We start from the raw sequence: 21,597 nt of genomic DNA, 5'->3' as shown, positions 1-21,597 counted from the left end.
TCCAACTTTTTAACATCATAAAATCCAGGATAATGTTTAGACTAGTTCTTTGAAATAAATTCTGATCCATTTCAAAGCTGATATCATTACTAACTACATGCCAGCGCAAACATAATTAAATGTCTAAATTAGTATGTGCAGCCATTTCATGGGATAAATTGATGCTGGCACCTCATTAAAAAGGCAAGCGATGTGAAAGTACTCTTTAATCGTGGCCCCCTTCATGGGAGCTAGTAGCAGGCAAGCGAGAGAAATCCTATGACTCTGATGCTAATAAACTGAACCTAATGCCGTTTGAACAACAGGTACATTTGAATGCAAACAACAAGAAATGTTTCTGGTGGAAGCACTAAAAGACTACCACTTAGGCTTACTAATGTAGACATTGAGCATGAGGGGGGTTCCTTCTGCTGTTGGAAAAGAAAATTCTCCAGAGGCACATCCACTGCCAGTGGAAAGAAATTGTACATGAGCTCAATGCCCAACTTTTCACTCAAAGGATACGGTTGAAACATTACACATTTGTAGAATGGTCAAGGATAAGAATACTGCTTTTATATTTGCTGACAGGTCGAAGATCTCTACTAACACTATCGTTCTCCACTCTCTTTTACATTTCTCCAATTAACACATCATATTGCCCCACACCATCACTGCCTTCCCACATTTACCAGTTGTTTAAGTTCATTTCTTTTTTAAGTTCCCTCTAACAGCACAAATATAAGCAGTAAACACACACACACACTGACTTATACTTGTTGTGAAGTGAATGAAATTTGGATGGCTGGACAGAAGCAAGATAACCAGACACAACGGTAAAGGTCGTGATAAAAATGAATGCAGAAATATTGGTATAAGAGACTGGAGAGATTGTTTGAATGAAGCACTCTGATAAGCTTTCTGCAAATTCTCACAGGGCACTGGTGATTGATGCTGCATCTACTTTTCATGTTTGCTCAGGTGGAGGAAGAGTTGGTTGTCCATCAGGACAAAACCGTGGTCCACATAGACACCAACAATATGGATAGGAAGAGAGATGGGGACTTAAGGCAGAAATTCAGGGAGCTCGGGTGGAAGCTTAGAGCTGGGACAAACAGAATTGTTACCTCTGGTTTGTTGCCCATGCCACGTGCTAGCAAGATGAGGAATAGGGAGAGAGAGAGGAGTTGAACATGTGGTTACAGGGTTGGTGCAGGAGGGAGGGTTTTGGATACCTGGATAATTCGGCCTCTTTCTGCAGCAGGTGAAACCTCTATGACCTGAACCAATATCCTGGGGAGGAAATTTGTTAATGCTCTTCGGGTGGGTTTAACCTAATTCACAGGGGGATGGGAACCGAAAATGTAGTTTGAGTATAGAGGAGGTTAAGAGTAGGGAGGTCCGAAATAAGGTTTTAGGGTCGCAAGAGGGCACTGGCAAGCAAAACGTTGGTTTGAAGTGTGTCTATTTCAACGCCAGGAGCATCCGGAATAAGGTGGGTGAACATGCAACATAGGTCGGGACCATGTTGTAGCCATTTCAGAGACATGGGTAGCGCAGGACAGGAATGGTTGTTGCAGGTTCCGGGATTTAGATGTTTCAGTAAGAACAGAGAAGCTGGTAAAAGAGGTGGGGGTGTGGCAATATTATGGCTGCAGAAAAGATGTTTGAGGACTCGTCTACTGAGGTAGTATGGGCTGAGATTAGAAACAGGAAAGGAGAGGTCACCCAGTTGGGAGTTTTCTATAGGTCTCCAAATAGTTCCAGAGATTTAGAGGAAAGGAGAGCAAAAATGATTCTCGATAGGAGCGAGAGTGACAGGGTAGTTGTTATGGGGGACATCAACTTCCCAAATATTGACTGGGAATATTATAGTTCAAGTACTTTAGATAGGACAGTTTTTGTCCAATGTGTGCAGGAGGGTTTTCTGACACAGTATGTAGACAGGCCAACAAGGGCGGGGGCCATATTAGATTTGGTATAGGGTAATGAACCCAGCCAGGTGTTAGATTTGGAGGTAGGTGAGCACTTTGGCGATAGTGACCACAATTCAGTTATGTTTACTTTAGCGATGGAAAGGGATAGGTATACACCAGAGGGCAAGAGCTACAGCTGGGGGAAAGGCAATTACGATGCAATTAGACAAGATTTAGGATGCTTAGGATGAGGAAGGAAACTGCAGGGGATGGGCACAATAGAAATGTGGAGCTTACTCAAGGAACAGCTATGTGTGTCCTTGATAAGTATACACCTGTCAAACAGGGAGGAAGCTGTCGAGTGCAGAAACTGTGGTTTACTAAGGAAGTTGAATCTCTTGTCAAGAGGAAGAAGATTTATGTTAAGATGAAATGTAAAGGCTCAGTTAGGGTGATTCAAGGTTACAAGGTAGCCAGCAAAGGCCTAAAGAGAGAGCTAAGATGGGCAAGGAGGGAACATGAGAAGTTGTTGGTGGATAGGATCAGGAAAAACTCTAAAGCTTTCTATAGGTATATAAGGGATAAAAGAATGACTAGAGTAAGATTAGGGCCAATCAAGGACAGTAGTGGGAAGCTGTGCGTGGAATCAGAGGAGATAGGGGAAGTGCTAAATAAATATTTTTTTGTCAGTATTCACACTAGAAAACGACAATGTTGTTGAGGAGAATACGGAGGAACAGGCGACTACACGAGATGGATTGAGGTTGACTAGGAAGTGGTGTTAGAAATTCTGAAAAGTGTGGAAATAGATAAATCCTTTGGGCCAGATGGGCTTTATCCGAGGATTCTCTGGGAAGCCAGAAAAGAGATTGCCGAGCTTTCAGCTTTGATCTTTATGATGTCATTAGTACCAGAAGACTGGAGGATAGCAAATGTTGTTCCGTTGTTCAAAAATGGGGAGTAGAGACAACCCTGATAATTATAGACTAGGGAGCCTTATTTTGGTTGTGGGTAAAGTGTTGGAAAAGGTTATGAGAGATAGGAGTTATAATAATTGATAGGAATAAGTTGATTAGGGATAGTCAACATGGCTTTGTGAAGAATAGGTCGTGCCTCACAAAACTTGAGTTCTTTGAGAAGGTGACCAAACAGGTGGATGAGAATAAAGCCATTGATGTGGTGTATATGGATTTCAGTAAAACGTTTGATAAGGTTCCCCATGGTAGGCTACTGCTCAAAATATGGAGGCATGGGATAGAGGGCAATTTAGCGGTTTGGATCAGAGATTGGCCAGCTGAAAGAAAGCAGAGGGTGGTGGTTGATGGGAAATGTTCATCCTGGAGTTCAGTTACTAGTGGTGTACTGCAGGGATCTGTTTTGGGTCCACTGCTGTTTATCATTTTTATAAACGACCTGAATGGGGACATAGAAGGATGGGTAAATTTGCGGACGACACTAAGGCCGGTATAGTTGTAGATAGTGATGAAGAATGTTGTAGGTTACAGAGAGACTGCAGAGCTGGGCTGAGAGGTGGCAAATGGAGTTTAATGCAGAGAAGTGTGAGGTGATTTAGTTTGGAAGGAGTAACAGGAATGCAGAGTACTGGGCGAATGGTAAGATTCTTGGTTGTGTAGGTGAGCAGAGATATCTCGGTGTCCATGTACATAGATCCCTCAAAGTTGCCACCCAGGTTGGTAGGGTTATTAAGAAGGCATATGGTGTGTTAGCCTTTATTAACAAAGGGATTGAGATTCGGAACAATGAAGTCATGCTGCAGCTGTACAAAACTCTAGTGCAGCCACACTTGGAATACTGTAAACAGTTCTGGTCACTGCATTACATGAAGGATATGGAAGCTTTCAAAAGGGTTCAGAGGAGATTTATTAGGATGTTGCCTGGTATGGAGGGAAGGTCTTACGAGGAAAGGTTGAGGGACTTGGGCTGTTTTCATTCAAGAGGTGACTTACTTTGAAACGTACAAGACAATCAGAGGGTTACATCAGGTGGACAGTGAGAGCCTTTTTCCTAGGGTGGTGATGACTAGCATGAGGGGGCATAGCTTCAAATTGAGGGGTGATAGGTATAGGACAGATGTCAGAGGTAGTTTCTTTACACAGAGAGTAGTAGGGGTTTGGAACGCCCCACCTGCAACAGTTGCAGACTCGCCAACTTTAAGGGCATTTAAATGGTCATTAGATAGGCATATGGACAAGAATCGAACAGTATAGGTTAGATGGGCTTCAGATTGGTTTCATAGGGCGGTGCAACATCGAGGGTTGAAGGGCCTGTACTATGCTGTAATGTTCTATGGTCTAAAGTCATGGAGCATGCATTAGGTGATTTCAAATCTGGATACTCTCTCAGTACTGTACTGTAAAGCCTTCCCAGTTGACCAGATAGCAGCGAGTTGCGGCTGATACCTGTTGTAGTGTTGAAGAAAATGTAAGACTCAGTCACAGAGTATTGTCTGTGCATTGACGCAAGGTTAGAAGTGACATAGCTTGGTGGTAGGTTTCTTCATAAAGTGGAGGTGACTTACATGTTGCTGCCCAAAACATTCGGACAAAAATGTTCCTCAAAGACCTGTGAGGAGTTAAATGCCCTGTACAGTGTTGTTCCCCCCTCCCTCTCACTCGTCACCCAGCTGCTCCTTCTATTTCCTGCCTATCTTGCCACTTCCCCATATTCTCCAACCCAAAACACAGCCCCACCAAGCTGTCCATGCTTGAGGTACAGCTGACCTGAAGGTAGCAAAACAGTGCAGAATCTGCAAAATCTACTAGTCATAGTCAGAATTAAATCAGGAATCTAGCTAAAAGGCTTCATTCATTATTTACAATTCAGTTGCTAGTTTGTCCAAATCAACTGCTGGTTAATCTCTTATATGTTTTAGACAATAGTCAATAGTTAGACAATAGTCTACTATTGACTATTGTCTAACACTTATAAGAGATTAACCAGCAGTTGATTTGGACAAACTAGCAACTGAATTGTAAATAATGAATGAAGCCTTTAAAGTAATATAGTTGGGGGATCTTTTCTACACACAATAGCATGAGTCATTGAGTGAGATGAGCACATGGTGAGGCACATTTTTGGGATAGTCCAGATCACAACAGGTTCCTATAACATGTTTGAGAGTGTGTAACTTTGATCTCCAGCATCTGCAGTCCTCACTTTCTCCTATAACATGTTGGCATGTGTGTTTGGGTGCATATGGAGCAGCCTGATTCTGATAGCAGTTAGGAGACTTCCACCTGACAATAACACTCTAACAATGTTACATATTTAGGTGTCTAGGAGAAAGTGAGGATTGCAGATGGTGGAGATCAGAGTTGAGAGTGTGGTGCTGGAAAAGCACAACAGGTCAGGCAGCATTCGAGGAGCAGGAGAGTCGACAGTTTTGGGCATAAGCCCTTCATCAGGAAGCCCTTTATCAGGGTAATTTAGGTGTCTGTTTTAATCTGAAAGTGTGTTTAATGCCATCAATTTTTCTAGGTTCGCATTATCCACCAACTTTGCAATATCCGCAAAATTTCAAATTGGTAAGATAACATCCTTGAATATCGTGACATTTTCTAAAAGCCCTTTCTGTTCCAGAACAACACACCATATTACTCTAATTGTGTCAGACACAACTCAGTTAGTCGGGCTCTGCCTCCCAGTCACAAAGTTTCAGGTTTCACTCCAGGACCTGAGCACATGAACATCAACGTCAACACCCAGTGCCGGAGGCTAGGAAACATTGTGATGCTAGTACTGTAGTACCGTCTTTCGGATGAGAAGATAAATCAACACCGTACGTTTTCTCATACGGACCTTAAATGTCTCCACTCAGTATCTGAATATGACCTTAAGACATAGGAGTAGAAATAGACCATTCCGCTCATCAGTCTGTTCCACCATTCAGAGAGATTATAGGTGATCTGATTATCCTCAGTTCCACATTCCTGCCTTTCGCTATAACCCTTGACTCCCTTACTAAATATAAATATGGCCATCTCAGCCTTGAATATATGTAGCAACTGATGTTTTAATAAATTTCTGATTCTGATTCAAGTTTAATCTCCCCCACTAAATTCCCTCATTTTATAGAAAAAAACCTCAAAATCTTTCAAATATCAGGCTTTAAACTTGGGAAGCAATTCTAATTTTATCATTCCATAAGTATACACAAATAATATAGTTTCTAATTTAGTACGAACTAACAGAAGAATCTATAGAAAATTATAGTTCCTGGTCCCTCATTTTTCTCTAAATTAAATCTGTTTAGTCACGTTACGGTGATCACTTTAACATTTAATAAAATGAAACAAAAACATGTTTAATCTGCATTATTAACAAACAGTCAGCCAAATTAGTAGTGCTAATCTAAATTACAAAACAGCTTATGAGACGTTAACTGCACTCATTCCCTATGGTAGACTTATTTCCAGTTATAATCTATAATGAAAGAAACAGAAAGGAAAAAAGTCCCCAAAAAAATGGCAATATCTTAAATAAAACAAAATTAGTCTTGTTATACACTGTTCAAACCATTATTATAAACACAACAAGCTGAATTATTTAAAAAGATTTACCTAGTTCATGCTTGTGCCACATCAGTGTGATATCTGGGAGCGAATGTGGCTTTATTGGAAACTCTGGTATTTCCAGAACCCGTCCAATTACTAGAGTGACTGTATCTGGGATAGATCGAAGAAATTCCACTGCTTCTGCATGGCTCATACTGGTGATGTCAACACCATTCACCTATGACAAGTAGTGGCAAAAGAACTAAAGCTGTTATCATGTAAGACACATCTTCCAAGTAAATGAGTCATCCAAATCTACACCCATTTGCATGCTTACTGTATTTCTGCTTATGCTCGGACTTGTTTTGTCTGAAATGCTTTGCTCACATGAAGCTAACTTTGTGATCTGATTCTACTCAACTTAGAATGAAACACTGTTCCTGATAATTATTAAACTGTAATTGCATCAGAGATACTTGATATTATCAGTACATCAAAAGGTCTGTAAAACTTCTACTAATGTTGTTTGTGAGGTATTTTGTTCCATTTTAAAAAGGACCACCAGTTCAGATTTACTTTAGCAAAATAGCTTAAGCTATGCCTTATTCTAGATAGGATTACCAAGAATTAGGATACTTGTAATTTATATTTTAACCATGTATAGAAATGATGCTAATATACAAGACGAGAGATTTGGAAATTGGGAATTTTTTCTTTCTCCTTCATTTTCAAATTACATTAAAAAAAACTGAACAACATGGATGCATGCCACAACACAGCAACATTAGTTCAGACACTACTGGAAGTAACAACATCACTGGGAGAAGATACAATAATTAATGTCTCAATAGTTTCCGAAAGAAAACAATTATAAAATTTGTTTTAATACATTTTAAGATTGAAATCCTGGTGCAGTCACTTAACATTTGGTTATTGAGACCTTGCTTTCCCAGAAGGTCATAAATGATTACAGATTTCTTGGTTTCAAGTACATGGGGAAGCAGACAAATTTGCTGACAATAGCCCCCAAAATGCCAAGTAACATTCAAGTAAGGAAGTGACCAATGAGGGAGAAGGCACACTCCTACGTGGATGAGACAGAATCTGAGAGGAGCTGCTCCTCTAAGCACAGACTATTTATTCCAGCAAATACAGGAAGGAAACAGCTGGTGACTGGAGGAGCAGCGGGTAGTGGGAAGGTACATGGCTGTGTGTCAGGCTGAGGGGCCAAAAGCAGGCTGGCTAGAGACCAAGTGTGAGCAGAAACACAGAACTCACAAAGCAGAGAAAGAGAGAACAGTTTTGAATCTATCAACAGACAAAAAATCTTTCAACTGAGAGCAAGGAATACTTGGAGTGACTGAAGTCAGGATTTTCTTAGAAATAAAGATGGCATTTCTAACTTAAGGCTGCAAAGGTTCAACAGCTGCTAAATAGTAAAGGTGGAGTTGATGCTATTATGATGAACACTGTATTGGAAAATCTAATAACGATTTGCACACACGCATTATCACATCTCAAAGTTTTTCCAGAAACTATGCATTACTTAGTCAGACGTGACATCACTTCACCTGACGAAGGAGCAATGCTCTGAAAGCTTGGGATTTCAAATAAACCTGTTGGACTATAACCTGGTGTCATGTGATTTCTAAATTTGTCCACCCCAGTCAAACAGCAGCATCTCCACGTCACATGCATTACTTAGAATGCAGTTAGTGTTAATTACAAACATGGAACTACTTGCACATATTAACATTTCAACAGGAATGAATGACTTGGATTTTTTATAATTCTCTTTATGACCTTAGGACATCCCAAAGTGCTTTATATTAAAGTTCATTCCTGAGCAACTTCAACCATAACAGTAGATGATTGTCTCACTTTTCCCTATACATATTTGCCAGCAGTAAATTTACTCAATCAGTGTTCTATCCAATTGTACAGTTTCTCTCTCTCATTCTTTAATTCCCAAGCTTCCTGCATTGATTCCATGTTCTTTCCCTTTGGTATCACCTGCAGTTTTGTTTTGCTGATTTACATTCAGTTTCTCAATCCAAGTCAATTAACAGCAGACATGATCTCGTTACAGAGCCCCAGGTCCCCAAATTCAAATATTCCTACAGTGAGATTGTTTCTCTTAACTTTTTTCAAGTTTTTTTTCCCCACTCTTCATGCCCTTTTATTTTATCTAATTCCCTGATTACAGTTTTGATTTCAACAAGCCTTCTTGAAGTCAAGGAGGAGAAAGTGAGGTCTGCAGATGCTGGAGATCAGAGCTGAAAATGTGTTGCTAGAAAAGCGCAGCAGGTCAGGCAGCATCCAGGGAACAGGAGAATCGACGTTTCGGGCATAAGCCCTTCTTCAGGAATGAGGAAAGTTTGTCCAGCAGGCTAAGATAAAAGGTAGGGAGGAGGGACTTGGGGGAGGGGCGTCGGAAATGTGATAGGTGGAAAGAGGTCAAGGTGAGGGTGATAGGTCAGACTGGGGTGGGGGCGGAGAGGTCAGGAAGAAGATTGCAGGTTAGGAAGGCGGTGCTGAATTTGATGGATTTGACTGAGACAAGGTGGGGGGAGGGGAAATGAGGAAACTGGTGAAATCCGAGTTCATCCCTTGTGGTTGGAGGGTTCCTAGGCGGAAGATGAGGCGCTCTTCCTCCAACCGTCGTTTTTTTGTGGTCTGGCGATGGAGGAGTCCAAAGACCTGCATATCCTTGGTGGAGTGGGAAGGGGAGTTGAAGTGTTGAGCCACAGGGTGGTTGGGTTGGTTGGTCCGGGTGTCCCAGAGGTGTTCTCTGAAACGCTCCGCAAGTAGCCGGCCTGTCTCCCCAATATAGAGGAGGCCACATCGGGTGCAGAGGATGCAATAGATGATGTGTGGAGGTGCAGGTGAATCTGTGGTGGATATGGAAGTTTCCTTTGGGGCCTTGGAGGGAGGTGAGGGGGGAGGTGTGGGCGCAAGTCTTGCACCTCCTGCGGTTGCAGGGGAAGGTGTCGGGAGTGGATGTTGGGTTGGTGGGGGGTGTGGATCTGACAAGGGAGTCACGGAGGGAATGGTCTTTACAGAATGCTGATAGGGGAGGGGAGGGAAATATATCCTTGGTGGTGGGGTCCATTTGGAGGTGGCGGAAATGACGGCGGATGATGCGCTGTACATGGAGATTGGTGGGGTGGTAGGTGAGGACCAGTGGGGTTCTGTCCTGGTGGCGGTTTGAGGGGCGGGGCTCAAGGGTGGTGGAGCGGGAAGTGGAAGAGATGCGGTGGAGGGCATCGTCGACCACGTCGGGGGGGAAATTGCGGTCCTTGAAGAAGGAGGCCATCTCGGTTGTACGTTTTTGGAACTGGTCCTCCTGGGAGCAGATGCGGAGGAGTCGAAGGAATTGGGAGAATGGGATGGCGCTTTTACAGGGGGCAGGGTGGGAGGAGGTGTAGTCCAGGTAGCTGTGGGAGTCGGTCGGTTTGTAGTAGATGTCCGTGTTGATTCGGTCGCCTGAGATAGAAATAGAAAGGTCGAGGAAGGGGAGGGAGGAATCTGAGACTGTCCAGGTGAATTTGAGGTCGGGGTGGAAGGTGTTGGTGAAGTGGATGAACTGTTCAACCTCCTCATGGGAGCATGAGGCGGCGCCGATACAGTCATCGATGTAGCGGAGGAAAAGGTGGGGGGTGGTGCCAGTGTAGCTGCGGAAGATGGACTGTTCCACATATCCTACGAAGAGGCAGGCATAGCTGGGGCCCATGCGGGTGCCCATGGCTACTCCTTTCGTTTGGAGGAAGTGGGAGGATTGGAAAGAGAAGTTGTTCAGGGTGAGGACCAGTTCAGTCAGTCGAAGGATGGTGTCAGTGGAAGGGTACTGGTCGGTACAGTGGGAAAGGAAGAAGCGGAGGGCTTTGAGTCCTTCGTGATGGGGGATGGAGGTGTACAGGGACTGGATGTCCATGGTGAAAATAACGCGTTGGGGATGGGGGAAGCGAAAATCATGGAGCAGGTGGAGGGCATGGGTGGTGTCCCGAACGTAGGTGGGGAGTTCTTGGACTAAGGGGGACAGGACGGTGTCAAGGTATGCGGAGATGAGTTCGGTGGGGCAGGAGCAGGCGGAGACAATGGGTCGGCTGGGGCAGTCAGGTTTGTGGATTTTGGGCAGGAGGTAGAAGCGGGCGGTGTGGGGTTGTGGGACTATGAGGTTGGAGGCGGTGGATGGGAGATCCCCCGAGGTGATGAGGTTATGGACGGTCTGGGAGATGATCCATTAGGTCATATTGTGATGGACATGGACTTGAAGTATTTACTCTTTTTCTCCGTCCTGACCTGCTGAATAGTTCCAGCACTATCTGTTTTTATCCCAGATTTCCAGCATCCGCAGTACTTTGCTTTTGACTTATTATTTTAATACAAATTTAGAATAAATTACTTGTATTCTGATCGGACTTACCATTATCAACCTGTCACCGGGTCTTAGCCTTCCGTCACTTTTTGCAGGGTCCTGGATAATGTCATGTATGTAGCTACCAATGTTAGCGTCTCCTTTTGTCACCGTGAATCCCAGGCTCCCTTTTTCTGATTTCTTCAAAGTAACATGCAATTCCACTTCCTATGGCAAAGGACTATGTTAGATTATGCAGCACACAAAAAAAACTACCTGTGTGTTAAATGAAATAAATCTAACTAAACTACCTTAGTTTAACTTCAGTGAGGAAATATCTAGACAATTATTTGAGATAGAATAGTTGCATGGAGAAAAGGTAGGTTGATTACGAAGATTTAACATTGATTTCTAAAGAGGAAATCATGTTTAACTAACTTGGAGATTTTGCAGAGATAGTGGAAAGGTTTGAGGAAGGTAATGCTCTTAGTATACATGGACTTTCAGAAGTCATTTAGAATAGTGCCACTTAACAGATCTGTGAGCAAAGTTCCAGGCCATGGAATAAAAGGGTTAGTAGCAACGTGGATACAAAACTGGTTGGGTGATAGAAAAAAGAAAGCAATAGTAAAGCAATATTTTTCAGACAGGAGGAAAGTTAGTAGCTGAGCTCCCAGGGGTCATAGTGGACCTTTGCTTTTCCTGATAGAACAGAACATATACAGAATGCCTTCGGCCCAATGAACTAAATTTTGAGTGCAGGGGGCAATTTCAAAGTTTGTAGATGACACTAAACTTGGAAGAGTTGCAAACTATGAGAATAGTGTAGAACTCCAGAATGGCAATCACAAGTTGCTGTAGCAGGCAGATAAATTTCAATGCAGTTTCATTGTGGTAGGAAGAACGTTGAAAGACAATATAAAATAGGGGTACATTTTCTAAAGTGGGGGGAGCGGTAGGTACAGTAGCAGAAGGACCTGGGCGCATATGTGCATAGAAGCATAGCGTCCAAGAGCAAAGTGGCAATAAGATCTCAGCTGGACTATTGTTCTGGGTGCCACATTATAGGAAGATGTGAATACACTGGAGAGTGTGCAGAAGTGGTTTACAATAATAATTCCAGGATGAGGAACATCACTAATGAGAATAGACTGAAGGAGTTCAGATGATCTTCCTTGGAAAGAAGGCGGCTGAGAGGAGATCTGATAGAGGCTTTCAAAAGCATGACTGCACTGGATAGAGTAGATAAGGAGAATATGTTCTGTTCATTAAAGGAACAAGAATGAAATGTCAGATTTAGAGTGATCCGCAAAAAAAGCAAGAATGAAGTGAGAAAACCATTCACTCTGAGTATATAGGAAATGAAATTCACTGCCTGGAAGTGTGGTGAAGACAGCTTCAATATGGGGGATTTAAAACAGCATTGGATGATTATTTGGATAAAAATAATGTGCAAGAATGTGGGGGTCAAAACTGGAAAATGGCACTAAGTTACGATGCTCACTTAATAACCCAGCGCAGGTATGATTAACCAAATTGCCTCCTTCTGCCTCAGAAAGGCATGATCCTAAATGAGTAATCAAATTTGAAGTGCAATGGATTTTCATTCTCTGTTCAAGCAGCAAGATGGTAATTGATCAATTACAAATTAAATCCACTGTAATCGTTATTGCAAAATGATTCTCATGCCAAAAAAGATGTTAACAGGTAACCTGTCATTGATATTTACTGGCTGTAACTCAGAATCTTCCTCTTCAAGGTTCTTGCTGTCCTGATGCTGTGCTGGAATGGCTATTGTATCGGAGATTGAAGAATCCATTTCAGATGCTGAACTGCAACTAATGCAGTTCGCATCTACTGGAGTAGGAGATGGAACCACAGGTTGAAGTTTAAAGCCTTGCTGTGGTGCATGGTCGAGAAGCATTGGTGAAGGTGGCTTTCTGGAATAGAAGTAGGATCATAAATAGCTTAAACTGGGTAAAGTTACACAAAAATATAAATCAACACATTACATTCTTCCAAACAATACATGTCCTTGTATTTTAAGATGTATTTTTTTTAACTGCATAGATTACCAGCAGCTAAATTTCTTTAAGAAAGGTGACACAAGTCAGTGGAAATTCCTATTGGTAATCTGAATATTAATTCATTGTACTAAATACAACCTTCTAATCATGTAATGGAAGCATGAACTCATCAAGTGATTATATTGTCTGACCCCATATCCTCTCCATCACCAAGTAACCTGTTTCCTTTCGTTGCAATAAAACAGCTGACAATTTTCCTCATGGATAACATCATGTCGAAAAAATCTGAACCCAATAATAAAGTTAGCTCCAGTATACTGTCTATTCCATATGCCGATTATACCTGAATTCCTTGCATATGTGTAATCATGAATGAGAGTATCCCTTTTCCTTTATTTATTACTTTCTACACAGCACAGAATGGAATTTATTGTGACAATACAGTTTTCGATTTATATAGAAAAGGACCTTCCACTTCCATAACACTGTTGATCATATCCTAAAAAGTATTCCAATTTAATATGTTTGAAACGCTTTCACTGCGGTAATGTAGAAGGCATTAAAACAAAGACCTTACAACTGTAATTAGATAAACAGAGAGATACTCTAATCAATGATATTGGTTGACTGGTAGAAGTTGGCGAGGACAACTACAGAACTCTTTCGTTTTCAAAAATCACCATGGGGTCTTAGGTTCACCCAAAAGGGCAGATGGAACCCCTGGTTAATGATCTCATTAGAAATACTCTTAACTCAGAAGGGTTTTGCCTCAACCCCTGCTTGAAGATTTAGACATATAATATAGGCATAAGCTTTCAGTAGAGAGGGAATGCTGCATAGTAAAAGCCGCCACATTTTACCCAAGATGTCTAAACGCAAACCCATTCACCTATTGAGATGGATATAAAACATCTTATGCCAAAAGCTTTGTCCAGTCCAATTTTTCAACAATTATAACAACCATTATAACCACCAAAAACAGATTACCTGCTCAATCATCTCAACTGGCATGAAAGATTGACTAATGCTGTTTTTGTAAAGCACTAATCTACTTGTTATTTGCTTTAATTAATGAGAAAGAAAAACCAAACTGCAAAGACTGCATTTTGGAAAAGGTAAGCTTTAAATGGATGGAGGTTGATGTAAAGCAACATAGAAAATGAACCAGGATGCTTGTAAACAAATCAAGGTCCTATACAATGTAGAGAGGTAGTAAAAGAATTCTGCACTAAAATGTGGGTTTCCAATCTTCTGCTGTAATTTCAATAGGGGTATAGCAGAATCTCAAGTGAGTTGCCTGGAAATGTTAATGGCACTTCACAGAGATTCGTTTTAAAGAAATTATAACAAGAGATTGGATAAAATTTCACATGATTACCAGACCCCCTTCTGTTCATCAGGGCACAGGATTCAATTCGAAACAAATTAAATGAAAATTCAAGAAATTCCATTCATCACTCCATTGGTCACAAAGGCATCAAGATTATTAAGTAGACATAGCTTCACTCTTTTAATTTGTGGTGCGTAACAAAAGCTCAAAGAACATGACACAAATCACAATGCAAGGTTTGAAGTGGCAAAATCTTTCTGAGTTTGGAGTTGTGATATATTGTGGCTCATGAAGAGAACTCTGAATCTGGACATGGAAATGGAAATACTTTAGGTATTTTTTCCTTGAGGAGCAAAGGAAAATAACCACCAAACATATGAACTGAATATAAAACAGAATAAGATCACCAATAAAGTTGGAGCATTACCATCAACACTGGACTTATCATAAATACTATTATTTGCAACATAATTTAAATTCAAGGTGAGTTTCCAAATGCGTACCCACAATGACTGTCCAAACCAAGCAGCATTGCTCAACATAATACATCGAAAAGAAATAATAGTTATCAAAAGCAGTGATTATTACTTGATCCACTTTGTCATGTCTCTTGTTTGATTCTGTTGAATAAAATTCTCCTTGTCTTCAGCTTTCCTTCTGTGCACTGAATCACCAAGGATTCCCAGTTATTAACCCTTGTGAATCTGACCATACTCAGAACTCTAATTGGCTCATTCGTGCAGGATCAGTTTATGGTCAATCTTGGTTTGGCAAGGTTGCATCTGTTTAATTCCTGATTAGTTTCTTTAAAAGCAAAGGTCATCTTTGTGATGTTATTTCCTACTGCCTCCTTGTCCATTTTTTCACATACCCACTTTGAAAGAATACCTCTTTGTAGCAGCATAGCTTACCAATGCCATAGATCTTTATGAAGATAGATGGTACTAGTAGAACAATATATGCATCCACTTATACTAGGTAGCATCTCAGTGACTAACAACCATCCCTAATCTCCCAATTGATGCAATTGAAAGTTCCCCTAAACCAGTGCATTATCCTTCAATTGAAAGAACCATGTGTGACTCTGTAATAACTGTTGATGCCGAAAGCAAATTAAAACACAAAGTAACCATAGAAAAGTATTATAAGTACATATTACACATTTGAAGTTACAATACTAAACCAATTTGAAGCATAGCTGTGTATTTGAGTAAAAGCTTTTTATCTTAAAGCATTCATAGTTTACATTAGCAGGAGCTATAAAAACTGTGAATCCAAAACAAAAGTTACCTTAATTTTGGCCTGAATTTCCTTCTTTACAAAAAGTATTTAAAATAATTACATTCAAATAAAATATAATGTCTTTCCTCACTTGCTTAATCAAATTAAAATGACTATTGAAAAATCTTACAATGGGATTATCATTGTCAAATTCCCCTACGATTAACATTCTGGGATTTAGAAGGATGGGGTGGTTTATAACTGACAGAATCCAAACAGGTCCAGCCATTTAATACTGTAGCTACAAGAACAAGTCAGAGCTTGGGAATTCTGAGGTACATAACTCATCATCTGACTTCACAAAGGCTGTGCACTACCTCCAAGGCACAAGTCAGGACTGTGCCTGGAACAGTGCAACTCTAACAACATTCAAGAATGTTAACGCCATTTTAAACAAAGCCCGTTTAATTAACACTGCATTCCCCACCTTTTAAATGTTAACATCTTCTAACATTGGTGCACACGGCAGCAATGCATACAACATGTAAGATATACTGCAGCAAGTTGCCACAGTTTCTTTGACAGCAGATGCACAAGACAGAGACAGTTTACACACGGAACACTATCAGTTTTAAGTATCCACCAAGTCACACATTGTCCTGAATTGAAACAAATTGTCGCTGGGTCTAAAGCTTGGAACTCCCCAAAAGTATGCAAGATGAACCAGATGGACGACATCAGTTCAAGTGGCTCACTATTATCATCTCAAAGGAAGTTAGGGATGAGTGACAAATGCTGCCTTGCCAGTGATGCTAATATTTCATGGGAAAGAAAAATCAAAACTTGGTTTTCTGAGCACCTTTGATTTCACTTACTGCACAAGTGGAAGCCATGCCATCAGCTGCTAAGGCCCTAAGCTTTGGTATTACTTGCATAAATTTCTCTGACCTTCAATAAGACATCATTAAAGCTGCTGGTCATCTGCTGTAATAGCTCATGGAGATTGGTGTCAATTTTCCTTTGATAATGCTTTTATGAAATGGGATTTTTACTACATAAACACTGGTCATTATTTTTGTCCTTGAAAGGATTATCAGTCATTATATCAAAGAAACAATAAATTCCTATTGCTTTTCAACCACCATAGAAGCTGATCATTTAATAAAAACAGAAGAGAATTTTTTGAAGGAGCTTAAAACATCGATTTAATTTAATCTATCAAAACCAACCTGTTAATTAGCTCATGTCTAGAAGATTCTTGTGGAGAAAAGTAAATATTTTGAAAGGTTTCTTCCTGGCGGGATGGCATTTTGTACTGGCTGCTGGAGAAAGACGTTGCATTCCCAGGCAATTGACTAATGGTTGTCATTTTTTTGTTACTGAACTCATCTTTTAACATGGAACACTTGGCGACATGATCTTTCAATATGGGACACTTGTCCACATCATCAGCATTTGAGCAGTCCCGATAACTATCTCTTGGATTTTGAAGTTCCCTTTCAACTTCTACATCTTCTTCATCCACAATACTGGTATTCATCTTTCCAGATATCAGCAAGTTGTCCAAGCTCTGTTTCTGTAATTTACTTCTGTAAGCCTCATTTGTCTGGGAATCACGTACACTCTGTAATAATGACAGATTGTCCTTTAATCAAATTATACAACTTTTAAAAATCTTCCAACTGCTGCATGACCTGAAGCTTTGTTTTTAAGGGACTGAATTTTCTTAAAATTATGTTGATGCATAATTATCATTTATGAACATCTACTGCAGTTGAAAAGCAGAAAACTCCTTTGTATAATGCCAAATGCTTCATGAATACAATTGTAATGGAAACTGTTCAATCTGTATTAAACCTTCAATTGTGAAATGACTATCCTAAAGAACAATGATAAAGGACTACTGATAAAGTAAAAGCAAATTACTGTGGCTACTGGAAATCAGAAATTTAAAAAATTATGGTAATATTCAGCAGGTCAGGCAGCATCTGTGGAGTGAAACAAGATTAAAGTTTCAGTTCGAGATGAATTTTCACACTAATAAAAAGACATCTCAATTTGAAATACTGATTCTGTTTCTATCCACAAATGCTGCCTGCACAGTAAGTCAGTTCCTTTTTGTCTTTATTACTGAAGAAGAAACAATTCTGACTGTACTATCTTTAGGAAGAAGATAGTGCAGGATCGATGATCTTTGGGACAACCACAAAGACCAATAGATCTGAAACAAAAAAGCTAAAGTACAAATTTAATGCCAAAGAAACAAACAACTGGGATACAAAAATGTAGAAGGAATATAAACACAGAATGCAAAAGTTAATAAGACTTCAGAATCAATTACAAATGAGGAAAATAAACTGGAGCAGCTTGCGGAACCAGTACATGACTTTGCAAAATGGGAATTCTCAGACGAGCGAGCCACTGGTTTTATAACACTGTTGTCGTGAGGCACTTGGCTCTGATCAACAAACGCTGCATTGAAGAGGGAAAATTGCAAGAAGCATTGCCATTGAACCATTGTTGAATGTCTGCCAATGATCAGTTGGTGAGGTCTAGAAAAAATACATCTAACATTAATAGAGTGGATGGCATACCAAGTAATTTAAAGGAAGGAAAACTGAAAGAACTCTTTGATATTGATCAACCCTGTGATGAGCAAGAGAGTGTAAAGGGTTTGGTTGGGGGTGGGGGTGAGGGAGTGTACAGTGACTGAACTAATCCCAACCTAATGCATGTGTACCTGCTATCATGTTCATGGTGGTAGATTACATGCCATGCAAACCTCACAGTAATGGGACACTTCATTAACTCACATAAATGTGGCAGCCACAGTGGAACTAGGAGCCTGATGTTTTTAATTTTAGTTATGGAGTCAGAGTCATTCAACACAGAAACAGACCCTTTGGTCCAACGAGTCTATGCTAACCAAGTTTCCAAACTAAACTAGTCCCACCTTCTGCATTTGGCCCATTCCCCTCTAAACCTTTCCTATTCATGTAACTGTCCAAATGTCTTATAAACACGGTAACTGTACCGACATCTACCACTTCCTCTGGCAGTTCATTCCACATTTGAACCACCCTCTGTGTGAAAAAGCTGCCCCTCGAGTCCGTTTTAAATCTTTCTCCTCTCACCTTAAAAATAGGGTCCCTACTTTTCAATCCCCCAAGTGTAGGGAAAAGACGTTTGCTATCATGACCCTAATGATTGCGATCGGGTTTCACAAAGTTCAGGAAACCAGGGTGACAGGAGGTGCCTGCTAAAGTTGTTTTCCTTTTACAGACTAGAAGGAGCTGAAGGAACCCCTCCTCACATTCAGGCAAAGCTTTGGCTTCCCCTATTTTCCCATTTCCGTTCTCAATCACCATCTTCTTCCCATTCTCCCCACCTCTATCAGCTCTGATTTCTTGCTCTCTTCTCTCTTGTTGCTTTACCCTTTACCAAGTCCCAGTCACATGATTCCCACCTCTCTCTCTCTCTCTCTCGATTGTCAAATACTACTCCCTGTGCCCTCTAGCTTGGCAGCATGTCAATTTGGGCAACTGTTGTGTGTGAAGAGGAACAATAAAATTATAACTAGGTTCTACCCTCAAACCTGACAGGATTTCTGTTCTTTGGTGCCCATATTATTACAACTCTTCCCAATTCCCGCTAAATATTAGGATCTAGGATTATAGTATCACACTTTCAAAGGAAAATTATACTTTTTCCATTCTACCATTCCTATGGCAAACTGAATGCACGTCAATACTTAACAGAGAAACAATACTATTGCCTGGATATCTAATTTCTCACCAGAAAATTTGCATATGTTAAAAACTATGCTTCAGACGTTACAAAGCTAGAGAAAAACAGAAAATACTGGAAATAATCAGCAGGTCGGGTACTTCTGAAAGAACAACAGGGTCAGAAACATCAGATCAGATGTAGGATAAGCATAGAAACTCATAATAGAACAGGAAGCAGCATGTGAGGAAGGGTAGTCAATGTAGCTGTGGGAGTGACTGGCTTCAATATTCTTTCCAGGCCTATCCAAGAAATGGATACAAAAAAGTTGAGGAAAGCAAGTTGTATTTGAGTTTGATCAATTGCCAAGATATAGTTCCAATCTATTCCTGTTTCTTCTGATCTCCTGTTGTCTTGCATCCATTTTTTCCTTCTTACTAACTCTGACATGATTCATTACATTATTTGTTCCTAATTTTTGACTGAAGGGGTAAAAATATACCTACTAATTTTAATTTAACATTACACGGAAATGCTGAGATGAGCACTGCCTTGCAAGATACCCTGGCAAGCAAAAGAACATAATTTACCAGTTTTAGAATAAACAGAATCCAACTGAGAGTACAACGTAAATTTCATCATTATAACAAAATGATAGGTTACAGGAATGAAAGACTGGGGATTAACAGAAAGAAACACAATGTCATACTGTGCATACAACTCCAGGTTCAGCACAAGGGGTTCCATATAAAACTTAGGAGTACTATTATTCCTCATTAAACAGAATGAAATACCTACAGAATTGGAGTATAAATAAATAACAGTTTTGAAGTGCAGTTAAGCCTTTTGATGTGCTTTGTGGTTAGCAGTGACTCAGTGCTATAAAATCACTCGCAATCAAGCAGAAACATGTGCTGTTGTGCTAGACGTACTAAATTGGGTTTTATTCAGAAGCTAAAAGGATTGGTAAGGTTTCCACTTTCTAAAAAATAGTTAAAAACAATGAATACTTATGGATTGTCTTTCCAAGCTCAAGTATCAGTGCTGAATTAAATAAACAGTTAATTTCTTATCTATTACACTTATCTCAAAAGGAACCCTAATTTTAATATGTTTTATGACAGTTGTAGTGAAAATCTACATTCATTTTACAATTCATTTAAATGTCAGATGGATAATGCGGGGGGGGGGGTTAAAAGCCATTCAACAAAAAATGATATTTAATTCAATATGGAAGTTGGGATATATTTATAAAGAATAAAAGTTTATAGCTTGCACAGAAAGACAAGATTAGATTGCTGTCTCCACCTGAACTAGCTTGGTCTTTTAAAAATAAACATGAATAGCTTCCATAAGCAAGATGATACTTGTTGTTTTTGATTTGTCCATGGGAGTTGTGAGCTACTGGCTAAGCCAGTATTCATTGCCAATCCCTAAATTACCCTGGAAAAGATGGTGGTTCTCTTTTTGTTTTGAACTGCTATAGTACATAGGGTGTCGGTTCACCCACAGTGCTGTTAGGAAGGGTATTCTATGGTTATGACAGCTAAGGAATGGTGACATAGTTCCAAGTCCAGTTAGTGTGGTCAGGAGGAGAACTTGCACATGACGGTGGTACCATGCATCAGCTGCCCTTGTGACCTCTAGGCAGGAATTTGGAAAGTACTGCTGAAGGAGTTACTGTCAGGTTACTGCAGTGCCTTTTGTAAATAGTACATTGATGACCTATTATCGTGTCTGGTAATGAGTCTGGTTGGATTTGTCAGGACTGGCCACACTGTTGTGTTGTGTTGTACTAGAACAACTTCGCCAGGGGAGTGATTAAGTCTGGAGCACAAGTTTTTAATACGATATTCGGAATGTTGTCGGGGTCTACATCCTTTGTGGTGTCCAGTGCTTTCAGCCATTTCTTTACCTCAGGGGAAAATAATTTATTTGGTTGAACACTGGCATCTCTGCTGCCAAGTCCTCAAAATCTTACAGAGATGCTTCTGGCTGAAAAAGGATGCACAACTTCATCTTCATCTTTTGCACTGATGCACTAGGTTTACTCAGTATTGAAGGTGGAGATATATGTGCACGCTCCTGCTAGTTGTTTCATTGCCCACATGCATTTCTAATGGATCCAGCAGGACTGCAGATCTTAGATCAGTGATGGTGCTATTGAGTCACTCTTGGTGAGGGACAGTGAAGTCCCGCACCTGGAGTAGAGTCTGTGCCTTGAAACACTCAGAGCTTCCTCCAAGAGGTATCCAACATGCAGGGGCATTGGCTCATATAATAGAGGGGCAGAGGTTACCCCAGTCATGTTTGCCCTGATGCCATCAGACCATGGGATCCAGAGTTAATACTGAGAACTCTCAAGGTAACTCCTTCCAGCTGTATCCCATTGTGCCACCATCTCTGGTGATGGGATGATGGGTGTCTGGGACATGGTCTGTAAGGGATGAATCCATAAGTCATGTCTATGCTGCTCAACCATCTGTGGGACAGCTTCCTAATTTGCCACATGGAACACAGGGAGAAC

General features: G+C 40.5%; 1 protein-coding gene across 9 annotated transcripts in view; it reads right to left on the bottom strand.

Moving 5' to 3' along the window:
* Positions 1-21,597, bottom strand: part of ptpn13 (protein tyrosine phosphatase non-receptor type 13) — a 265,898-nt gene that overhangs the window by 73,061 nt on the left and 171,240 nt on the right. For all 9 annotated transcript variants that reach the window (XM_043695917.2, XM_087985860.1, XM_087985871.1 and 6 more), the window contains 4 exons: positions 16,574-16,968; positions 12,496-12,706; positions 10,836-10,994; positions 6,476-6,647 (listed from right to left, as the gene is read on the bottom strand). In XM_043695917.2, coding sequence (XP_043551852.2) covers positions 6,476-6,647; positions 10,836-10,994; positions 12,496-12,706; positions 16,574-16,968 — 937 coding nt within the window. The remainder of the gene's footprint in view (positions 1-6,475; positions 6,648-10,835; positions 10,995-12,495; positions 12,707-16,573; positions 16,969-21,597) is intronic.

The sequence above is a fragment of the Chiloscyllium plagiosum genome, unplaced genomic scaffold, assembly GCF_037043375.1.
Source record: "Chiloscyllium plagiosum isolate Xiang-an unplaced genomic scaffold, Cpla_swu_hap1 HiC_scaffold_1, whole genome shotgun sequence".
Taxonomy (NCBI): domain Eukaryota; kingdom Metazoa; phylum Chordata; class Chondrichthyes; order Orectolobiformes; family Hemiscylliidae; genus Chiloscyllium; species Chiloscyllium plagiosum.
Note: the sequence above shows the minus strand (reverse complement) of the source record. Positions and strands in the feature narration are given on the sequence as shown.